The sequence below is a fragment of the Desmodus rotundus genome, chromosome 2 (genome assembly GCF_022682495.2).
Source record: "Desmodus rotundus isolate HL8 chromosome 2, HLdesRot8A.1, whole genome shotgun sequence".
Classification (NCBI taxonomy): Eukaryota; Metazoa; Chordata; class Mammalia; order Chiroptera; family Phyllostomidae; genus Desmodus; species Desmodus rotundus.
The window spans coordinates 87,349,630-87,371,332 of record NC_071388.1 but is presented as its reverse complement, the minus strand read 5'-3'; the positions used below and the strand labels follow the sequence as shown (position 1 = coordinate 87,371,332).

The following is a 21,703-nucleotide window of genomic DNA, read 5'->3' as shown; positions in this document are numbered from 1 at the left end:
TCCCTTACTTTCCCACATTATCTCCCTTCTCCTTCCCCTCTGGTTACTGTCAGTTTGTTCTTTATTTCCATGTCTCTGGTTCTATTTTGCTCATTTGTTTTGATGATTAAGTTCCACTTATAGGTGAGATCATATGGTATTTGTCTTTCACTGCCTGGCTTATTTCACTTAGCATAATGCTCTCCATTTCCATCCACGCTGTCATAAAGGAAACGAGTTCCTTCTCTCTGCTGTGTAGTATTCCATTGTATAAATGTACCAAAGTTTTTGATCCACTCATTTACTGATGGGCACTTAGGCTGTTTTCAGCACTTGGCTACTGTAAATAAATCTGCTATGAACATTGGAGTGCATAGGTTCTTTTGAATTGGTGATTCAGGATTCTTAGAGTATAATCCCAGCAGTGGAATTACTGGATTAAAAGGCAGTTCAATTTTTAGTTTTTTGAGGAATTCCATACTGTTTTCCACAGTGGCTGCACCAGTCTGCATTCCCACCAACAGTGCACTAGGGTTACTTTTCTCCACAACCTCTCCAACACTTGTTGTTTGTTAATTTGTTAATGATGGCCATCCTGACCGGTGTGAAATGGTATCTCACTGTGGTTTTAATTTGTATCTCTCTGGTGGCTAGTGATGCTGAGCATTATCCACTCATCTGTTTATCGGCACTTGGGTTGCTTCCATAGCTTAGCTGTAAATAACACTGCAGTGAACGTAGGGGTGCATATATTTTTTCAAATTAGTGTTTTGAGTTTCTTTTTTAAAAAAAAATTTTAAATTTATTTATTTTTAGAGAGAGGAGAAGGGAAGGAGAAAGAGAAGGAGAGAAGCATTGATGTGTGGAGAAATATCAGTCAGCTGCCTCTTGCATGCCCCCAACCACAGACCTAGCCCAAAACCCAGATGTGTGCCCTGACGGGGAATCTAACCAGAACCCTTCTCTTCCAAGGACGATGACAAACCCACTGCCAGTCAGTGCTCAAGTTTCTTAGGATATATATACAGGAATGGAATTGCTGGCTCATAAGGCAATTCCATTTTTAACTTTTTGAGGAACCTTTACACTGTTTTCCATAATGGCTTCACCAGTCTGCATTCCCACCAATAGGGCACAAGGGTTCCCTTTTCTCCATATGCTCACCAACACTTGTTTGTTGATTTATTGACAAAAGCCATTCTGACAGGTGTGATGTGATAAGTTTCTCATTGTGGTTTTAATTTGCATTTCTCAAATGATTAGTGACATTGAGCATCTTTTCATCTGTCTATTGGCTATCTGTATGTCCTCTTTGGAGAAGTATATATAAGTCCTTTGCCCATTTTCTTCCTTGGATTGTTTTGTTTGTCTGTTTTTTGGTATTGAGTTGTATGAGTTCTTTAAAAATTTTGGATATTAACCTTTTATTAGATGTATCATTGACAAGTATGTTTTCCCATTCAATAGTTTGCCTTTTCACTTTATTGATGGTTTCCTTTGCTGTGCAAAAAGCTTTTTAGTTTGATGTAATCCCACTTGTTTATTTTTTCTTTAATTTCTCTTGCCTCAGGAGATATAGCATAAAAATATTACTAAGAGAGATGTGTGAGATTTTACTGCCTATGTTTTCTTCTAGGACTTTTATGGCATCAAGCCTTACATTTAAATCTTTGATCAATTTTTATTTTCATGAATCCTGTAAGATGGTGGTCTAATTTCATTTTTTGCATATATCTGTCCAATTTTTCCAACACGATTTATTGAATAGACTCTCTTTAACTCTTGTATGTTCTTGACCCCTTTGTTGAGTATTAATTGACCATAAAGGCATGGGTTTATTTCTGGGCTCTCTATTTGATTTCATTGATCTATGTGTCTGTTTTTATGCCAGTACCATGCTGTTTGGATTACAATGGCCTTGTAGTATAGTTTGATATCAGGTAGTGTGATTCTTCCAACTTAGTCCTTTTTTCTCAAGATTGCTGTGTCTATCCAAGGACTTTTGTGGTTCCATATAAATTTTTGGATTATTTGTTCTAGTTCTGTGAAATACACCATTGGTATTCTGATAGGATTTGTGCTGAATCTATAGATTGCTTTGGGTAGTATGGACACTTTAACAATGCTAATTTTTCCTATCCATGAACACTGTATATACTTCATTTATTTGTATTTTCTTCAATTGTGTTCTTTAGTGTCTTTTAATTTTCTGATCATAGGTCTTTTATCTTTTTAGTTAAATTTATTCCTAGGAATCTCATTTATATATGTATTTTTGGTGCAATTGTAAATGGGATTGTTTTCTTAGTTTCATTTTCTGATAGTTCATTATTAATGTATGAAAATGCTGCTAATTTCTGGATATTTATTTTGTATCCTGTTACTTTAATGAATTTTTAAATCTTAGTAGTTTTTGGTGGAAACTTTGGGGTTCTATACACAGTATATTGTCATCTGCTGTATAGTCTCCATAAGCCTGATTTCATAATGATTTCTTGATAAGTGGCTTTTTAATAGTCGATTGAATTGATGACAATTTATGTGACTGTTCCTGTACTTCTGAATGCTAGCGTTTGTCCTAATGTTTAACATTATTTAGGACAATGTTGAAATAAACATATTCATGTGGATGGACTTTTTTATTCTTTTAAATTATTTTTTTGAGACAGATTCCCAGGATGGGAACCAGTGAGTCAAAGAGTCTGAACTTTTCAATATTTGTTCTTGTGAATATTTGGCATCAGTTTCAAACTTAGTAATCAAAAACCCTTTTCATTCTGCTTTGGACTGAGGCTCTAAACATAGTAATCAGACCATTGGCAGACCCTTGTTTCAAAATGACAAAACCTCATGAAAATTTCATCAGGAGTGGTGTTTAAGCACACAGGCAGTGGTGGCATGGGCTTTTGCAATATCAGTCCAAAGAACCTGCTTTCACTTAAGTTAAAAAAAAAATATGTAAATAGGTAACACACACCTCAGAATTTCAGGATGCAGATGAGGCAAGAGTTTGCATTTAGTGTGGTATTTTAAATCAGAATTTGAATCTGTGAATAATGTTGTATGTGACAGGTGCCAGGGAATCATACATGGGTTCCAGTGTGATAGGCAGAAACTAGGTTGCGTATGTAAGGAAAGAATCATGTCAAATTGTATGTCATGCAAAACTAAGGCAAAGTTCCCTGGAAGGGAAGAAGATGGCATGAAAATAACTTTGTAAGAAATCAAAAGAAAATCAAGAGTTTGGATCGAAGAGGTGGGAGAAAAGGCTGAGAATGCTGGATATTAATGAAAATAAAAGTTGAACTCATAATAGAAAATAAGATGTTTTCTTTAGTGGTGGACTTAGATAATGTTTGTTAATGAATGTTGCAGTAATTTTTGGAACTATGGACCAAGTCCACATCTTAATCATTTGTAAATTATTTTCTTCACCAAGTTGTAGTATTTTGCCCTTTGAAGTAGTCCATGCATTTGTATAAAACAAAATCAGGTTAATTTGTTTTCTCTTCTTACTAGTGGCTGTTAGTAACCTTCAATTGCAATCACACTAATTATTTAAATTTAGAGTCATTTTCCAAGGTGCTACATTGCTGGAGTGCAGTAGGATTGAGCAAATGGGAGATAAGTTGGTAGAGGGTTTTTAAATGTGTCAGTGCTCATCATTACCTCATATATGCTTAACATAAATTGGCATCTGCAAAATCTACAACGTGTAAGGTTTTAGCATTCCTTACCCAGTGAGTTTATGTAGATACCAGGTATGGAATTACAATTTTATAATTTAGATGTTTTTAATTTAATTCATAGGACATAGAATTCTTTATGTGGACACCAGTATGGACTTGTAATTTAGATTTTGAAATTTCATATAGGACATGCCACTGAATCCTGGATCCAAACGTGAAAGAGTAAAGTTCCTTTCTTTACTCTTTGCTGCATCTCACTCCTCCTCATTGTTCCAGCAGGTGTTCCAAGGGCATTAATCTTTGGATGGAGGGTAGAGTGAGTATGAAGGGGGGGCTAAATAGTATAGAAATGTTAATTTATTGAAAACTATTCAAATCTGCATAAATACAAAAATAGTGATTTCTCATTCTTCACCTGAGTTTCCTCAATATCTTTTCCTACCATAGAAATCATTCTGCAAGATTTAACTTACATTTTTTTTTCTTTTAAAATCATTTAGATTTTTCAAAGGAGTTTAAAGATAATACAAAGAATATCAGTATACCATTTTGATTTCCCAAATGTTCATATTTTACCACAGTTGCATTATCATTCATCCTTCCCTCTTCCTGTCTTTATTTAGACCAATGGATTTATTTTATTCTAAGGGTTATAATGCATCACCATTCATATTAATTTTGTGGCTAAAGTTGTTATACATTTGAGGTCCAAGATGGCAGAGGAGTAAGTGTAAGCTATACAAACTCCTCCCAGGCCCAATCCTAAATTACAAATAAATTGTAGAGATATCATCCTGAATAGACAACTGAACACTAGCTGGAGAGAAGCCTCATAACTAAGAACAGACAGAAGAAAACACTTCTCCACAAGGAGCCTGGTAGGGAGTGTGGAGGAGGTGCAAGAGGGCTGGCTAGACTCTGACAGGTGGCAGCTGAAGTTCCAGAGGGATATTTCAGCTGTCGGGGATTCCTCCTGAGTAGTATGGGGTCTAAACTCCAAACTGGGCTCCTCAGCCTACAGCACCAGATCTGGAAAGGAACCCAGATAACATCCAGCTGTGAAAAGCAGCAGGATTTCTGTCTGCCCAGGAGAGACAGCTGGAGGTGCAGAGAGCCTCTTAAAGGGCCAAAGCACAAATTTGCATTTGCAACCACTTACCCTAGGCTCTGGCAGAGGGAGGGCAGAGTGGACTAGTGATACTTGAGGAGAGTTTGGGGCTGGAGGCTCTGGGGAGAGAAGTGAAAGAACAGCTGTGAGGATCCTTGTGCTGAGTCATGCCCCATACTGTAGAAGCCATCATTTTCAGGCAGAGCTCTTGTCTCCAAGTAGCATCAGCCTGAGGGGAAGCAATAGCCCCACCCACAGGAATTACTCTGCTCTACCCTGTGGTGCTAAAGTCCAGCTGCCAACCAGAGCTTAAGGCTATATCACTGATTGGTTTAATGATTAAGGTGGAATATACAAAGAAGGAGCCAAAATAGGAAGACAAGGAAACAGACACCAAATAAAAGAATAAGATAGCTCTCTAGAAGAAGATCTAGATGAAATGGAGGCAAGCAATTTATGAGATAGAGAGTTTAGAGTAATGATTATAAGGATGCTCAACAGCATGAAAAAAGACACAGAAACCATAAAAAAAGAGTGAAGTAAAGAACACAATTCTGAAATAAACAATACACTGGAAGCAATAAACCTTAGGTTATATGAAGCAGAGGGTTAAATCAGTGTTCTGGAAGACAAAGTAGAAAATAACACCCAGGTAGAGGAGCAAAAAGAAAAGAATTTAAAAAATCAGGAGGACTTAAGAAACATTTTAGACAACACAAGCATAAAAACATCCACATCATGGGAATACCAGAAAGAGAAGAGAAAGTGCAAGGAATCAAGAACCTATTTGAAGAAATAATGACCAAAAACTTCCATAATCTGGTGAGGGAAAAAGACACACATGTCCAGGAAGCTCAGAGAGTCACAAACAAGTTGGACCCAAAGAGGCCTACACTGAGACACATCATAATTAAAATGTCAAGGTTTAAAGATAAGGAGAGAATCCTAAAAGACAGGAGAGAAAATCAAGTAGTTACATGCAAGGGAGCACCAATTAGACTGTCATCTGACTTCTCAACAGAAACATTTCAGGCCAGAAGGGAGTCACATGAATTATTCAAGGTAATGAAAAGCAAGGACCTATAACCAAGGCAAGTTTGCTTGGCAAGGCTATAATTTAAAACTGAAGGAGAAATAAGGAGCTTCCCAGGCAAGAAAATGCTAAAGGAGATTTTTTTTATTGTTCAGTTACAGTAGTCTTAGTTTTCCCATCACCACGCCCCCCACCCCACCCATCCTGGCCTCCCACACTCGAGCCTGCACCCTTTGGCTTTGTCCATGGGTCCTTTATAAATGTTCATTAATAACCCTTCCCCTATTTTCCCTGATTATTCCTCTTCTCTGTCCTCTCTGGTTAGTCAGTTTGTTCTTTATTTCAATGTCTCTGGTTATATTTTGCTTGCTTGTTTGTTTTGTTGATTAGGTTCCACTTACAGGTGAGATCATATGGTATTTGTCTTTCACTGCCTGGCTTAATTCATTTAGCATAATGCTCCCCAGTTCCATCCATGCTGTCACAAATGGTAGGAGCTCCTTCTTTCTTTCTGCTGCATAATATTCCATTGTGTAAATATAACATCGTTTTTTGATTCACTCATTCACTAATAAGTGCTTGGGTTGCTTCAGTACTTGACTGTTGTAAATTGTGCTGCTGTGAACATTGGGGTGCATAGGTTCTTTTGAACTGGTGTTTCAGGATTCTTAGGGTATAATCCCAGCAGTGGAATTGCCAGGTCAAAAGGCAGTTCTATTTTTAGTGTTTTTGAGGAAATTCCGTACTGTTTTCCACAGTGGCTACACCAGTCTGCATTCCCACCAACAGTACACTAGGGTTCTCTTTTCTTCACAACCCCACCAGCACTTGTTGTTTGTTGATTTGTTTATGATGGCCATTCTCACTGGTGTGAAGTGGTACCTCATTGTGGTTTTAATTTGCATCTGTCTGATGGCTAGTGATGCTGAGCATCCTTTCATATGTCTCTGGGCCCTCTGTATGTCCTCCTTGGAGAAGTGTCTCTTCAGATCCTTGGCCCATTATTTAATTGGGTTGTTTGTCTTCCTGGAGTGGAGTCGTGTGAGTTCTTTATATATTTTGGAGATCAAACTCTTGTCTGAGGTATCATTGGCAAATATGTTTTCCCATATGGTTGGTTCTCTTTGCATTTTAACACTGTTTTCTTCAGCAGTGCAGAAAACCTTTTTATTTTGATGAGGTCCCATTGTTTATTCTTTTCTTTATGTCCCTTGCTCTAGGGGACATATTGGTGAAAATATTGCTGCATGTAATACCTGAGATTTTCCTGCCTATGTTTTCCTCTAGGACTTTTATGGTGTTGCAACATATATTTAGGTCTTTTATCCACCTTGAATTTATTTTTATGTATGGTGTAAGTTGGTGGTCGAGTTTCATTTTTTTGCATGTAGCTGTGCAGATCTCCCAACACCATTTTTTGAAGGGGCTATTTTTACTCCATTTTACACTTCTGCCCCTTGTTGATATTAATTGACCACAGAGACATGAGTTTATTCCTGGGCTCTCTATTCTGTTCCATTGGTTGGTGTGTCTGTTTTTATGCCAGTACCATACCATTTTGATGACAGTGGCCTTGTAATATAGTTTGATATCAGGTATTATGTTCCTCCTACTTTCTTGTTCTATCTGAAAATTGCTGAGGCTATTCAGGGTCACTTATTTTTCCATATAAATATTTGAAATATTTGTTCTACATCTGCGAAATATGTCACTGGCATTTTAATAGGGATTGCATTGAATCTATAAATCGCTTTGGGTAGTATGGATATGTTGCTGATGGTAATTCTTCCAATCCATGAACACAATATTGGCTTCCATTTATTTGTTTTCCTTAATTTCTTTCTTCAGTGTTGTGTAGTTTTCTGAGTACAGATCTTTTACCTCCTTGGTTAGGTTTATTCCTAGGTACTTTATTTTTCTTGTTGCTATATCAGGGATTTTTTTTTCCTGATTTCTGTTTCTGAAATTTCATTTGTTGATGTACAAAAATGTCTTCGATTTCTAAATAATGACTTTGTATTCCTCTGTTTTGCCAAATTTACTTAATTGGTTGAGTAGTTTTTTTGTGGAGTCTATAGGATTTTCTATGTAGAGTATCATCTCATGTGCAAACAATGACAATTTTAGTTTCTCTTTTCTAATTTAGATGCATTTATTTCTTTTCCTTGTCTGATGCTGTGGCTAGGACTTACAATACTATGTTGAATAGAAGTGGTGAAAGTGGACTTCCTGGTCATGTCCCTGATCTTAGTGGGAAAGCTTTTAGTTTTTGCCTGTTGAGTATGATGTTGGCTGTAGGTTTCTCGTGTATGGCCTTTATTCTGTTGAGGTATGCTCCCTCTACTCCCACTATGCTGAGTGTTTTCATCATAAATCAGTGCTATTCCTTATCAAATGCTTTTTCTGTATTCATCAATATGATCATGTGATTTTTTGGTATTTCCTTTTGTTTATGTGATGTATTACATTTATTGATTTGCTAGTATTATACCATCCTTGCATCCCTGGGATGAATCCTACTTGATCATGGTGTAAGATCTTCTTAATGTATTGCTGAATGTGGTTTGCCAATATATTTTTGAGTATTTTAGTGTCTGTGTTCATCAGCGATAGTAGCCTGTAGTTTTCTTTCTTTGTTGTGTCTTTATCTGGTTTTGGGATGAGGAGGATGCTGGCCTCATAAAAATAATGTGGCAGCCTTCCCTCTTCTTGGAGTTTTTGGAATAGTCTGAGAAGGATAGGGGTTAACTCTTCCTTAAATGTTTTGTAAAATTCTCATGTGAAACCGTCCAGTGTAAGGCTTTGTGTGCCGGGAGTTTTTTGATTACTGCTTCGATTTTATTAGCTGTTGTCAGTCTGTTCAGGCTTTCTGCTTCTTCTTCATTCAATTTTGGAAGATTATATTTTTCTAGAAATTTGTCCATTTCACCCAGAGTTTCAAATTTCTAGACATGTAATTGTTCGTGGTAATTTCTTACAATCTTTTGTTTCTGTGGTATCAGTTGTAATTTCTCCTCTTTCATTTCTGATTTTGTTTGGGTCTTTTCTCTTTTTTTATTGATGAGTTTGGTTGTTTATCAATTTTTTATATCTTTTCAAAGAACCAGCTCCTGGATTCATTGATCCTTTGAATTTTTTTTTTTTTGTCTCTATGTCATTTAATTCTGCTTTGATCTTGATTATTTCCTTTTTTCTACTCGCTCTGAGCTTTGTTCTTATTCCTCTAGTTCTTGTAGATGTAGGGTTAGGTTGTTTATTTGAGATTTTTCTATCTTCTTAGTTAGGCCTGTATTGCTATGAAATTTCCTCCCAGGACTGCCTTCACTGTGTCCCATAAGTTTTGGGTTGTTTTGTGTTCATTTTCATTTATTTCCAGACACTTTTTGATTTCTTCCTTGATCTCATTGTTAGCCCATTCATTATTTAATAACATGTTATTCAGTCTTCATGTATTTGAATATTTTTGAGGTTTTTTTTTTTTTCTTGAGGTTGGTTTCTAGTTTCAAGCCATTGTGATCTGAGAAGATTCTTGGTATGATTTCAGTTTTCTTGAATTTGTTAAGGCTTGTTCTGTGTCCTACCATGTGGCCTATCTTAGAAAATGATCTGTGTGCATTTGTGAAGAATGTATATTTTGCTTTGGGGTTAAATAGTCTATAAATATCAATAAGTTCATTTGATCTAGAGTGTAATTCAGTGCCACAATATCCTTCTTGATTTTTTTCTTTGGAAGATCTATCCATTGTTTACAGTGGGGTGTTAAAGTCCTGTACCATAATTGCATGCTGTCAGTCTCTTTCTTAAAGTCCTTCCAAATTTTCTTTAGATGCTCCTCTATTGGGTGCTTATATGTTTACAAGGGTTAACTCCTTTGCAGAACTACTCCCTTAAGTATTATGTAGTGATCTTCTTTGTGTTTTGTGATGACCTGTGTTTTGAAGTCTATTTTGTTTGATATAAAAATTGCTACCCCAGCTTATTTTCCATGTATATTCCATTTGCATGGAATATTATTTTTCATCCCTTTGCTTTCAACCTGTGTGAATCTTTTGTTCTGAGGTGGATCTGTTGTAGAGAGCATATATGCAGGTTGTGTTTTCTATCTATTCAGCTAACCTATGTCTTTTGATTGTAGCATTTAAGTCAATTACATTTAAGGTTATTATTGACAGGTACTTATTTATTGCCATTTTTCCCTTTGTACCTGTGTTCCCCCCCCTCCCATTTCTTCTCTTAAAGCAGTCCTTTTAACATCTCTTGCAGTGCTGTCTTGGTGGAGATGTCCTCTTTTAGTCTTTTTTGTTTCTTTGTTTGTTTGTTTGTTTGAAGAGCTCTTTACATCACCTTCCATTTTAAATGAGAGACTTGCTAGATAGAGTAGTCTTGGTTCCAGGTCCTTATTTTTCATTACTTGGAATATTTTGTGCCAGTCCCTTCTGGCTTGTGGCATTTCTGTTGAGAAGTCAGCTGATGGCCTTATTGGAGTTCCTTTGTATTATACAAGCTGTGTCACCCTTGCTGCCTTGAAGATTCTTTCTTTGTCTCTAAATTTTGCCATTTTGAATATAATGTGTCTTGGAGTGGCACTCTTTAATAAGTTCATCTTGATTGGGACCCTCTGTGCTCCCTGGACTTACATGACTTTTTCCCTTACCAAGTTAGGGAAGTTTTCTGTCATTATTTTTTCAATCAGGTTTTCTTTCGCTTGCTCCTTTTCTTCTCCTGTGGGTATCCCAATGATGCAAATATCGTTACTTTTCACGTTTTCTCAAAGTTACCTTAAACTATCCTTGTTCTTTCAGAGTCTTTTTTTATTTTGTTGCTCTGACTCAGTATTTTATTCTACTTTGTCTTCCAACTTGATGATTCAGTCCTCTGCTTTAGCTATCCTGTTTTTGATTCCTTCTAGTGTATTCTTCATTTCAGATATTGTGTTCTTCATTTCCTCCTGGTTCTTATTCTTAGTTTCTATGTCCTTTTTCATGCTGCTGTAGTTCCCACTAAGTTCCTTATAGCTCCCATAAAGTTATTTGTAGTTCTTGCTACATTTCTTGAGCATTCTTACAACCATTACTTTGAACTCTATGTCTGATAAATGCTCGCCTGAATTTCATTCAGGCCTTTTGGTCAGGATTCCTTTTTTCATTTTGATTGGGATTGTTGCTTTGTTTCCCCATTTTAGCTGACTGTCTTTGTTTGTTCTACAAATTAAATTGATCTGCTTTGTAATTAACTATAAAGGAGTTCCCATAAGATTATCAACTTTTTTCTCAAAAGAAACTTTGCAGGTGAGAAGGGACTGGCAAGAACTGTACAAAATGATAAAAGGCAAAGACATATAACCAAGATTGTTCTATCCAGCAAAGCTATCATTTAGAATTGAAGGACATATACAGAAATGCTTTTTTGTCATGTTTTTGTCTTAATAAGTGGAATTCTTTTATGTTTGACTGTACATGTGAAATGTGTTCTAGTTATTATTCCTTTTAGTCAATTCCTTTGTCAAACTTTATATCTAGTTTTGTGCCTTCATTTACTTTTTCCATCAGAAAATGGGTGTTAAATTTTAGTCAATGCCTTTTCACATCTGTCGAGGTAATTTAGTTTTGTTCTCCTCCTTTAATCTGTTAAAGTAGTGTTTGTTACAAGATTTTATGGTGTTGAACCATCCTTGCATTCCTGATATAAACTCAACTAGTTTATGATGGATCATTCACTATGTTAATTTTCCAGTATTTTATTTAATATTTTTTGCTTGTATATTTACACACACGACTGGCTATAATTATGTTTTTATTATCTTTGCCTTTTTTAGTGTTGGTGTACAGATTATGATAGAATAAAATGAGAAGTTTTTCACATCTCTAGTTGATTTTTAGTTTTTTGTTTGCCTGTAGGTTTAGTAGGACATCTGAAAAATTTGTGATCTTATTACTTCCTGTTTGCTTTCATTACGTTTCAACTGTGTTAGAACTGTTAATCTATTGAGATTTAAAATCCTTGCACAAAATTTCTCATTTATAATTTTTATAAAAATATTTACCATATTTTGCCATGTAAAGTTCAAACCCATGTATTTGGCCCAAACTTTCAGGAAAAAAATCTTCTATTTTAATTTTTAATTCAACTTTTCATTTATTTATATTTAGAGACACAACCAATTATCATATTCCAGGGTATTATTTTGCATATGGATAGCATTATTGCTTTCTAGAGTTACACTTTTAACACATAAGTATAAATAAAAGAATTAAAAACATATGTGTAGATATGGAATTAGTCCTACCCATGTATAATGTGCATCCTTATTTTTCCCTCAAAAATTTGGCAAAAAAGTATGCATTATATATGGCAAAATATAGCATTTTATTTAGACTTTCAGATTAATTGATATTGAGTCTTACATGGAATATTCTTATAAAATTTCTATTTTCCTTCAATCCAATAGTTGTATTCACTTTTATTTTTTAATCATGTATTTATGTCATCTCTTTCAGCTGTCTTTAAACATAAAACAATTTGTATTTTCTTTGTCTACTTGGTTGATATTAATTTTATATATTTTTTATTTTCTTCTACATGCTTTGGATTTGCTTTATATCACTGCTTCCACTTCTTTGAGTTGCCTATTTTATTTGTCTACTTTCAAAATCACTTTCTGATCTAAACAATTAAGTCTCTTATATGTCCCCTGCATTATGCCTAGCTATATTGCATAGGTTTCAAAATTTAGAAATATCATTTTCCTTATTTTTGAGTAGTTTATAGATTCCATTTTGATTTTCTGTTTAGCTCAAGAGGTATTTTGAAAATCTGTAAGTACATAGGTTTTTGGGGGGAGCTTTTCAAATTTTGTTTTATTATTGTTCTGTATCTTTTATTATGTTTCTGGGAGGATAATCAGGGAACCGTGACCTATGTTATATCTGCTCTTAGCAATCTGTTGACATTTTCTTGTGGCCCAGTGTTTGAAACATTGGAAAAAATCATACTGATACAGATTCTTTTTTTTCTTTTTCCTTTTTAAATTTTATTGTTGTTCAAGTACAGTTGTCTGCTAAGTGAAATAAGCTAGGCCGTGAGAACAGATTATGTTATATCAAGCTTTTAATTAAGTTCCTCAGATCATCCATATCTTCCTTCTTCTTGCTCTTTCAGTTTCTGAGAGAAGTTTGTTAGACCAATTTAAAGTGTCTATGGATATGTCCACATTCCTTGTAGTTTACTAGTTCTTGCTGTGTATGATTCTGAGTTAGATTTGGGACACATAAATCATTTTGTTTAAGTGAACCTTTTGTTAAAATAAAGTATCCTTCTGTATTCCAGTAAATGCTTCCAATAATTTTGTGTCTATTTTTACCTAATATTAACCTATGTTTGCTTTCTCTTGGTTAACTTTCTTTCTTTATATTTTGACACTGCTTTATTTTCAGCAGTGGTGTTTTCTTTTGGTGTGCCTCTTATAAATAGCCTATAACTAGATTTTTGACTCAGTCTAAGTGCTTCTATCTTTAAATTATTTTTTTTTAATCCTAACCTGAGGACATTTTTTCATTGCTTTTGGAGAGAGAGGAAGGGAGAGAGAGAAACAACAATGTGAGAGCGAAACATTGATTGGCTGCCTCCCTTATGCACCTGGACCAAGGATTGTACAGGCTCGGGCCAGGAATCGAACCCACAACCTTTTGGTTATTGGACAATACTCCAACCAAATGAGCCACATCAGCCAGGTGGCTTCTATCTTTTAATAGGAAATTTGCCTAGTTCACATTTATTGTGACATCTGCTATGGTTAGACTCTGCCTTGTTATTTTGTTTTAAATTTACTTTGCTTCTTTGGTTTTTATCTGTTAGTGCCTACTTGGTTTTTGTTTATTTTGCTCTGCTTCATTTTTCCTTTTCCTCCCGTTTGTGATGTTGGTTGAGTTGTGATTTTTTTCAAAGAGGAAATTTTCATTAAAAAAAATTTCATAAATGACCTGTGGACATGGACAACAGGGTAGGGATTGGCTGTGGGAGGAGATGGTGGGAGGGGCAGAGGAAAGCACTGGAGGAAAATTGGGACAACTGTAATAGAACAACAATAAAAAAAGTAAGGTTAAAAAAGTTTCAGTATTGGAAAATTATTTGCTCCATTATATACTTTGATTGGAATACCTTTACATTTTTAATGAACATATCTAAACTTCTAATTTTCTTATCAAAGTGTAGAGTTAATTAGTATCTATATCATTTCCCAAATAAGTCAAGGCCTTAGTATGCTTTTATTTTTCTTCCTTACCAGTTCTACTTTTTTGATTATTTTATTTACAAATTTTTACAATATTTTATCATACCCTGCATAAATAATTATTTAGACTGAATTATAAGCCTTAATATTTTCTTTGCTTACCATTCAGTCATCTTCATTTATTTGTTAATTCATTTGCTGGATTATATTCTCAAATAAATATTTCAGAGTTTGTTTCAGGCAAACTTTTGAAATCTTTGTATCCTTAAATTTGTCTTTATTTTTCATTCTACCTCAGTATCTGTATAAATGGATAGAGAAATATTGGCTCAAAAATACTTTTCCTCAGAACTTATTGCTCATTTAACTTCTTGAATCCATGTTGTTAATGAGAAGTCTGATGCAGATGTAATTACTGAACTTCAGTAAATTTCTTATTTATACCCTCAGATAGCTTTTAGGATTTACTCTTAACCTTCAACAACTCCCACAGTGTGTCTATCTGTGAGTCTTATCTTTTTTAATTCTTTATACTGAGCAGTTGGAGGGTTCAGCTACCTGGCTTATTTAATATTGGCTCTACCTTCAGATAGATCCAGATTCAGCCACTTGCATCTGCTCTCCCGCCACAGCCCTGACCCGTGCCACCATCGTGCCTCACCCGGATTACTGTAGCAGCCTCCTCCTGCTGATCCACTGTTTTTGCTCCCACCCTTGGCCTCTAAAAGCTGTTCCACCCATGCCCCTTAGTAGCAGCCAGAGTGGTCTTTTACGGCTCTGTACAAAATTCTCTAATGACTTCACATTTCACTCAGAGAAAAAGCCAGTCTTTACACTGTTCTGCAGAATCCTGCACGATACAGTCTCCTAATTATTTCTTCTCCCTTTCATTAGGCACACAGGCCTCCTTACAATTCTTCCTTGAAATTCAGCAAAAGACTATTATGTGTTCTTAGCCTATCAGCTTGGTTCTATCTATGTCCTTGATTTTTGAAAAAATATTCCTTTACATAATGGCATTTGTCTGTTAGCAGAGACGTTAGGGTTAATTGAATAGGGTTAACGGGAATATTGGCAATGTAATGCCGTATTACTTATTCTGTGTATTGTAAGACACATGGATCCCAGATCCTTGAATTGGGTTCTGTGGAGTCAGTTGAAGGGACCAGAACCTCAGGCTCATACACAGGTAGGGTCTGTGTAGGGTGCGGCTGCCTGAGGCCATCTTACAACTTTGACCCCTCGCATTACACAGAAGCAGTGTACTTCAAACCAGTCAACCTTGGAGGTAGCTGGGGAGATACATTATAAAAAGAATGAACTTTGCAGTTGCTTAAAACTTGTCTCAAATCCTGATTCTTTCACTTACTAGCTGTTGGACTGTGAATAGTAGCTGTCCGACTGTTCATTCGACATTCACCCATTGAATGGGTGTTTATCGAGTGTCAGGTCCTGTATAGAGGCTGGAGATACATCAGGGAACAAAACAGACAGATATCTCTGTTCTCAAGTGTCCTGGATTCCGTCGGAAGAGCTTTCATTCTACTGATAAGTTGTCTGTTGTTTCTGAACTTCATTGTTTTCATCTACAAAATGAGGCTATAAAATCATCTTAATACAAATGCAATAGAGATAGAGTAGTCACAATATCTGGCACATGGAAATTCTCTGTATTTATTTCCCTTCATTCTACTTTCCCCTACACTTCCTTTTGACACTTACGTAATGCTCTGGAAACTAACTCAGTGTCTGCTATGCAGCAAGCAACAAATGAATTCAGGTAAACCAAATTTAGTGCCAATGTCTATGTAATTTTCTATGAAAATTGCAAATACTTTCATTGGAAGGTGCTGGTGCCCTCAGTAGTGGATTCCACTACTGAGATCATTGGGGATATTTATCAGGGTGAGAGAGGGAGTTTTCAGAAATTTTGTTAAGTGCTTCTCTTATCTTTAAAATTTCTTTTGAGTTCTAAACCATGAAGGTTTGATCATCCTATAGCATTTTTCCTGATTCTGTTTGTGGGGGTCAAGACCATGTGACCATTTCACCTGGTTTGTGGCACATGTGATTTCCTTGTGCCCATGTTGCTTTCAGTGCCTTATTATTTTCTTAACATTAGGAATAGTATATATGTGCAACTTTATGAGAAAGTGGAAGAAAGCTGAGATTCTGGTTAAAAAAAAGCCATGTTGTAGAACTGGCTGCCACCCAACGGGCCTGCCAGTGCTCCTGGACTTTGTTATGGTGCAGGATCCCAGGTGGCTGAAGAAATCCATCCTAAAAAGCAGATCTGAGAGTGTTGATGTAACACAGAGCAATGGAATTCAAATTTTGTGCTAAGTAATGTTTGAAATTAGGTACCTCGTTGGTAGTGTGTTTCTAAATTGACAGTCATTGGGCAGCATTCCATAATATCTCTAGTTTATGTCCTAACTGAGCCAGTTGGGAACACATGAAGAGTTACAGCTTCCAATTGTTATAATGTACAGCTTGTCACACTGTGGGCATGATAGAAGGACTTTCATTACTTGCACAACTTAGAACTTTTCTTTTAAAATACTTCTTCAAGTTGACGTTTCTTTTAGGTATAATCTAAGATTAAATTTGGTTAGCCCCCTTCACAGTTCAGAATTTAAACTAGTTGAAAATCTTTCTGCACTTCCTTATATTCAAGATCATACAGGACTTGTTATTTCAACTTCAGGAAATCTTCAAATTTTGGAGGGACTTTAGCAATAAATTTAGAAAAATTATTTTGTAATAATACATAGGTTTTTCATGAATAAAAACATGGCACTTCAGAGATATTCCAAAAAGGATCTAATTTAGTTTAGTGCCTGGAGTTTAGAGTCATTTTTTCAACCATGGACCTCAATACTTGGGCTGAATGGGAGTCTGATGTCTGTGTACCCAGTGTGGATACATGCAGAAAGTCTCGTAGGTCTAAATACCTGTGAGAGACTATTCTGTTCCCCTCTTTCAGGCAACCTGTCTTACATACCACCCTGTCCACTAGGTCTATGGGCAGTGGTTCTCAAAACTTGCAGACTTAAAGGAATCACCTGTGTAGCTTTAAAAAATTCACTTTCTCAGATTCTAGTCACAGAGAATCTTAGTGGGTAGATAAAGGAAATAATGACCTTGGCACAGGACCCCACTTCCTGGCTCTCCTCCTGTCCTTAACACAGTTTGCTGACTGCAGCACACCCATCCATCCCTGATAGCCATTTATGGAGCAACACTTAAAACAGTAGCACAACTACATGGATATATTGGGAGAAGGAGGCTGCAGAGATGCCACAGACACAGCTGGAGGTGAAGGAGAGGCTTTTTAAGAACACCCGTTGCTGAGGACGTGACAGAAAGCATCTCCATCTCCTCCTGTTATATAACACAGACTGCCAAGGTAGTTTCTGCCTTAAAATACTGTCCTCTTTCCCCTTGTCTGTCATGTGACTGTGTGCATCTGGTGTGTGTGTGGGAGGGAGTTGGCTCTCTCTCTTTCATTCTTCAGTTTATTGGAGTCAATTAAATAGAAAGTGAGAGAGAAAGAGAGGTACAGATGAAGATAAAGATATGCACACTGGCAAAATTTAAGACAACAAAGAGACATTTAAGAGGAAACGAGAACACATTTTGAAAAAGATATGAAGTAGTAAGAGTGTTTTTTTTCCTAGATCTCCTGAAGGTACCCTGATTACTTTAATACATTTGTATCCCAGTTTCTCAAGTGAATGGCTTTATTTATAAAGACTGATAGCATCATCATTGGAGATGATCAGTTGTTAAGTCTTCCTTACATAGGGAACCCCGTGTTGTTCATTTTACATTAAGCCAAGGGAGTGCTGAATAATTATCACTTATTCAACAAGTATTTGTTGATGAAGATGCTAGCCTCATGGAATTTATAGCCTGATAGGGATACAGATACATAAACAGACAATGACACCACTAAGTGCCAGTGCTGTATTTGCCCAAGGCTACCCACCTGAGCTATAAAGCAGTCTGAGTTGGCTGCTACTTGTTCTGGGCTTGGAGATCTCCAGGAGAAGCCAAACTGTGAATCTAGGCTGCTAGTTTTGGGCCTGGGGCCCAAACTGAGGCAAGCTGCTGTTTCTTTGAGAGGATTTAGGAAGTTGTGAAGCCTGAGCCAAGACCAGACATTCATATGGAAATGCAGCTTGGGAGGTCCCATGTGAGTTGGGTGGGGTAGAGTCTCTGGAGATCTCCAAGGTGGGTCAAACAGTGTTAGCCAGGATGATGGAGTCTCACATATGGTACCAGCTTACTGGCTTTGTGGGGGGAGGGCCCACAAAAGGGACCATGGCCTCTGCTTGCCTTAATGCCAGATACCTCATCCTCCCTCTGCAAGCCACCATCCCAGCACCAGAGCCCAGAGGGAGGGAGTGAGTAGGTGAGTCTATATGTGAGTTCTTTAAGAGGAACTACTTGGAGCTCCAGAAGTTTCTTTCCCCAACTCAATCCCCACTGGGTATTGCAGACAGAAGTTTTGGGGACTTATCTTCCTGGCACTGGAACTCTGGACTGGGGGCCTGGTGTGAGTGTGGGACTCCTTGCTCCCAAGATATCCTTCCGGAATTTTTATCCACCACACATGGATGGGGGACAAGCCCATTCTGCATCTTTACCCCTCCTACCAGTCTGGATGAATGTAGTTTCTTTAATCCCATAGTTGTCAGACTTCCCTTCAACTCTATTTCTGTCAGTTCTGAGTAATGGTTGTTCTATATCTTAGTTGTGATTTTGATGTGGTTGTACAAAGGGGGGAGCCATGTCTGCCTATGGTGTCATCTTGAAGGGAAGTCTGCACTTTTTAAATCATAAAACATCACAATAGTGTAAGAGGTATTGCCATTCTGTTTGTCACAGATAAATGGGAACTTTCAAAAGTAGGCGTGTATGTAGAAAGGTGTTAACATAGAAGGACTTTATTCCTTGTAGGTCTTGTTTGCAAGGTTGGTCTTTGGCTAGTGCCTGGGAACTTAGCTGATGAGCAGTTCCCTACACTGGTATAAACCTTTCCCTAACAGAGAAGGTGGTGCAATGTGTTTAGACTATGCAAACAATATGGTTGATGCTGAAAACCTACTTCCTTTCTGGAGTTTTGGTATATGCTTGGCAGAGGGTGACTATGTGACCAGACCCAGTGAAAAAGTTTGGTGCTGAGTCTGTAATGGGTTTGGTTGGGCAGAAACATCATATACATGTTCCTGACTTTCATAGCTGGGGGTACGGTATGTTCTGTGCGACCTGTCATGTGAGGGAGAAACCATAAGAAAGCTGCACATGGGTTCCTCCGGACACCACCTCTCCTTTCCCCTTATGACCCACTGTATATCTGTACTGCATCCCTGGGAAAAGTCTTAGTCATGAGGACGATTATGTGGTAAGTCCCGTGAGTTCTTCTAGCAAATCTCTTAACATAGAGGAGGTTTTGAGGATCCCAACACACATGTTATAAATATTTCCCTATAGATATTTATTGAGTAAAAATTGACCTATCAAGAGATAGAAGTATTAGTGTCCTTGTTTTCATTTGTATAATAATTTTTAACCAAAACTTGTCTAACCCAATTTGCTCTCCCACTATATTTCTGTATTTCTCAAACTTGGCTCTGAATCACTGTTACCTTTAAATGACAGAGAGTTGTTTGCTTTAAGGACAGTCCAAAGAAAAAGCTGTACTATCTCTGCGGACAGTTTCAAATCAGAGATCCACAAAGCATTTGAATAATGACAAAAGTCCGTGAAATGTTTATAGTGTCCCAGGGTGACTTCTTTATTCTTTTAACAGGTGAAGACTTAGTTGCCTGTGCAGCTCCTGGCATACTAAAACCAACCACATGATTGTAGTGCTACACCCAAATGCCACATTGAGATGCATTAGTATTTACCAAATAATAACCATGGAATAGATACTTTTTTATAATTTATATTGGGAACTGTATTTTGCCATGTGTAATGTGCTCCCATGTATAATGTGCATCCTCATTTTTCCCTCGATGGTTTGGGGGGGAAAGTACACGTTATACATGGCAAAATATGGTACTTTCAAATAATTTCTTTTTAAACAATTCAAAGAAATTCCAGGCTTTTTAATGAACTTCAGATTCTGCCTGAAGGAACTTACAACCAACCAGGGAGTCCTTGGATTTCTTACAAGCTTCATCTTCATTTTTGCAAATTCTTTGGAGCTCTGTTCCTTCTTACAGAGTGACTGGCAGTGGCGTGACCCTGTTGAGCGGTCCCCAAGGACAGCTTTTATGTTTCCTTTCCATCTTTTTTGTCTCCCGCTGGACTGAGATAGGATTGTAAAAATGATGGGTTTACTTCTCTCTGGTTTCTATTTGGCCTTGTAAACCCTTCATTGTAGCCTTTTCTGGGACCCGGTGGATAACACTACTTCTGAAGCATGACTTGGCTTGTTTCTGATCTTTATTTCTTGTCTAATTGGAGGAGGTTTACAGTTCATAAGTGGACTTTAAAATAGAAGCTCCCTGGAGTTGTTAGTATGCAGCAACACAGTGATTTCTCAACATAGGCTATTTTACATTGTATCTGCTCCCATTTTATTGCCTTCCCACCCCTTATTTTCCTCTTTTCTTTTTTACTTACCACGTCATCAAACTCCTCCCCTCAGTTCAACATAAACACTTATTTTAATACTTATTGCACTTACAGAATGGAGTTTTATATCTCTAGTTCATAATTTTCAGAGCAAATTAAACATTTTTTATTGTATTTCTCTGCAATAATTTCATGGGAAAATATATATAATCCTCACGCAAAGATATATCCATTGATTCTAGAGACAGACAGACAGACAGACAGACACCCATGTGAGAGAAACATTCATCAGTTGCCTCCCACACATGCCCCCACTGGGACCAAATCCACAACCTAGGCATGTATCCTCAAACCAGCAACCTTTTGGTTTACGGGACAACACACCAATCAACTAAGCCACACTGGCCAGGGCTCAGGGAAATATTTTTATCCATGCAGGCCTAAATTCTTTTTCTTTTTTTAATGTTGGAGCAGGGGAATTGTTTTGTTTATTTGGCTTGGTTTTGTCCTTCTTGGCCAATAACTTTAATGCTTTGTACAGCTGATGTAAATCTACTTGGAATCAGTTATTGCCAATAAGAGTTCAGTTCTAATCAAAGTGCAGATTATCCATGGAGGCCCTTGTACTTAGAGGCATCATTTTTCTTCTGATATTACTTATACTTTAATCAGTCAGTTGGCCTTTTAATTACATGTGGGAAAAAAATAAAACCTAGTATTCATATTAACTACTTATCTGTAAAGTGGCCTGCTTAATGATTTGAGTGTTGTAAGATTTGCTGGTGTTTGCTGTGTCATTGTTAGGTTTTGAAGAAAAGTTCCTGAGGCTGCTAGTAGTAACCGTCATAATCTAGTAGCCTGATTATTTTCTTCTGAATGATGTGTCATTACTGCATCCTCTATAGTGTGACCTTTGCTATTTCCATTCTAGTTTCCCAGAGAGATGGTCATTCAGAGCCTACACTTCTGTTCTATATTTTGATCCTTGGATGAGAATATTTATTCAGGCCAAAAGAGTTAAAACAAAACACCTATGTCATTCCCTCTACAGACCCAGGTAACTCAACTTTCTT

At 36.9% G+C, this 21,703-nt stretch overlaps 1 protein-coding gene across 1 annotated transcript in view; it reads left to right on the top strand.

The window, feature by feature from the left end:
- Positions 1-21,703, top strand: part of MORC1 (MORC family CW-type zinc finger 1) — a 156,393-nt gene that overhangs the window by 30,256 nt on the left and 104,434 nt on the right. The window contains exon 8 of the mRNA XM_071220772.1: positions 21,562-21,687. Within this exon, the coding sequence (XP_071076873.1) occupies positions 21,562-21,687 (126 nt within the window). The remainder of the gene's footprint in view (positions 1-21,561; positions 21,688-21,703) is intronic.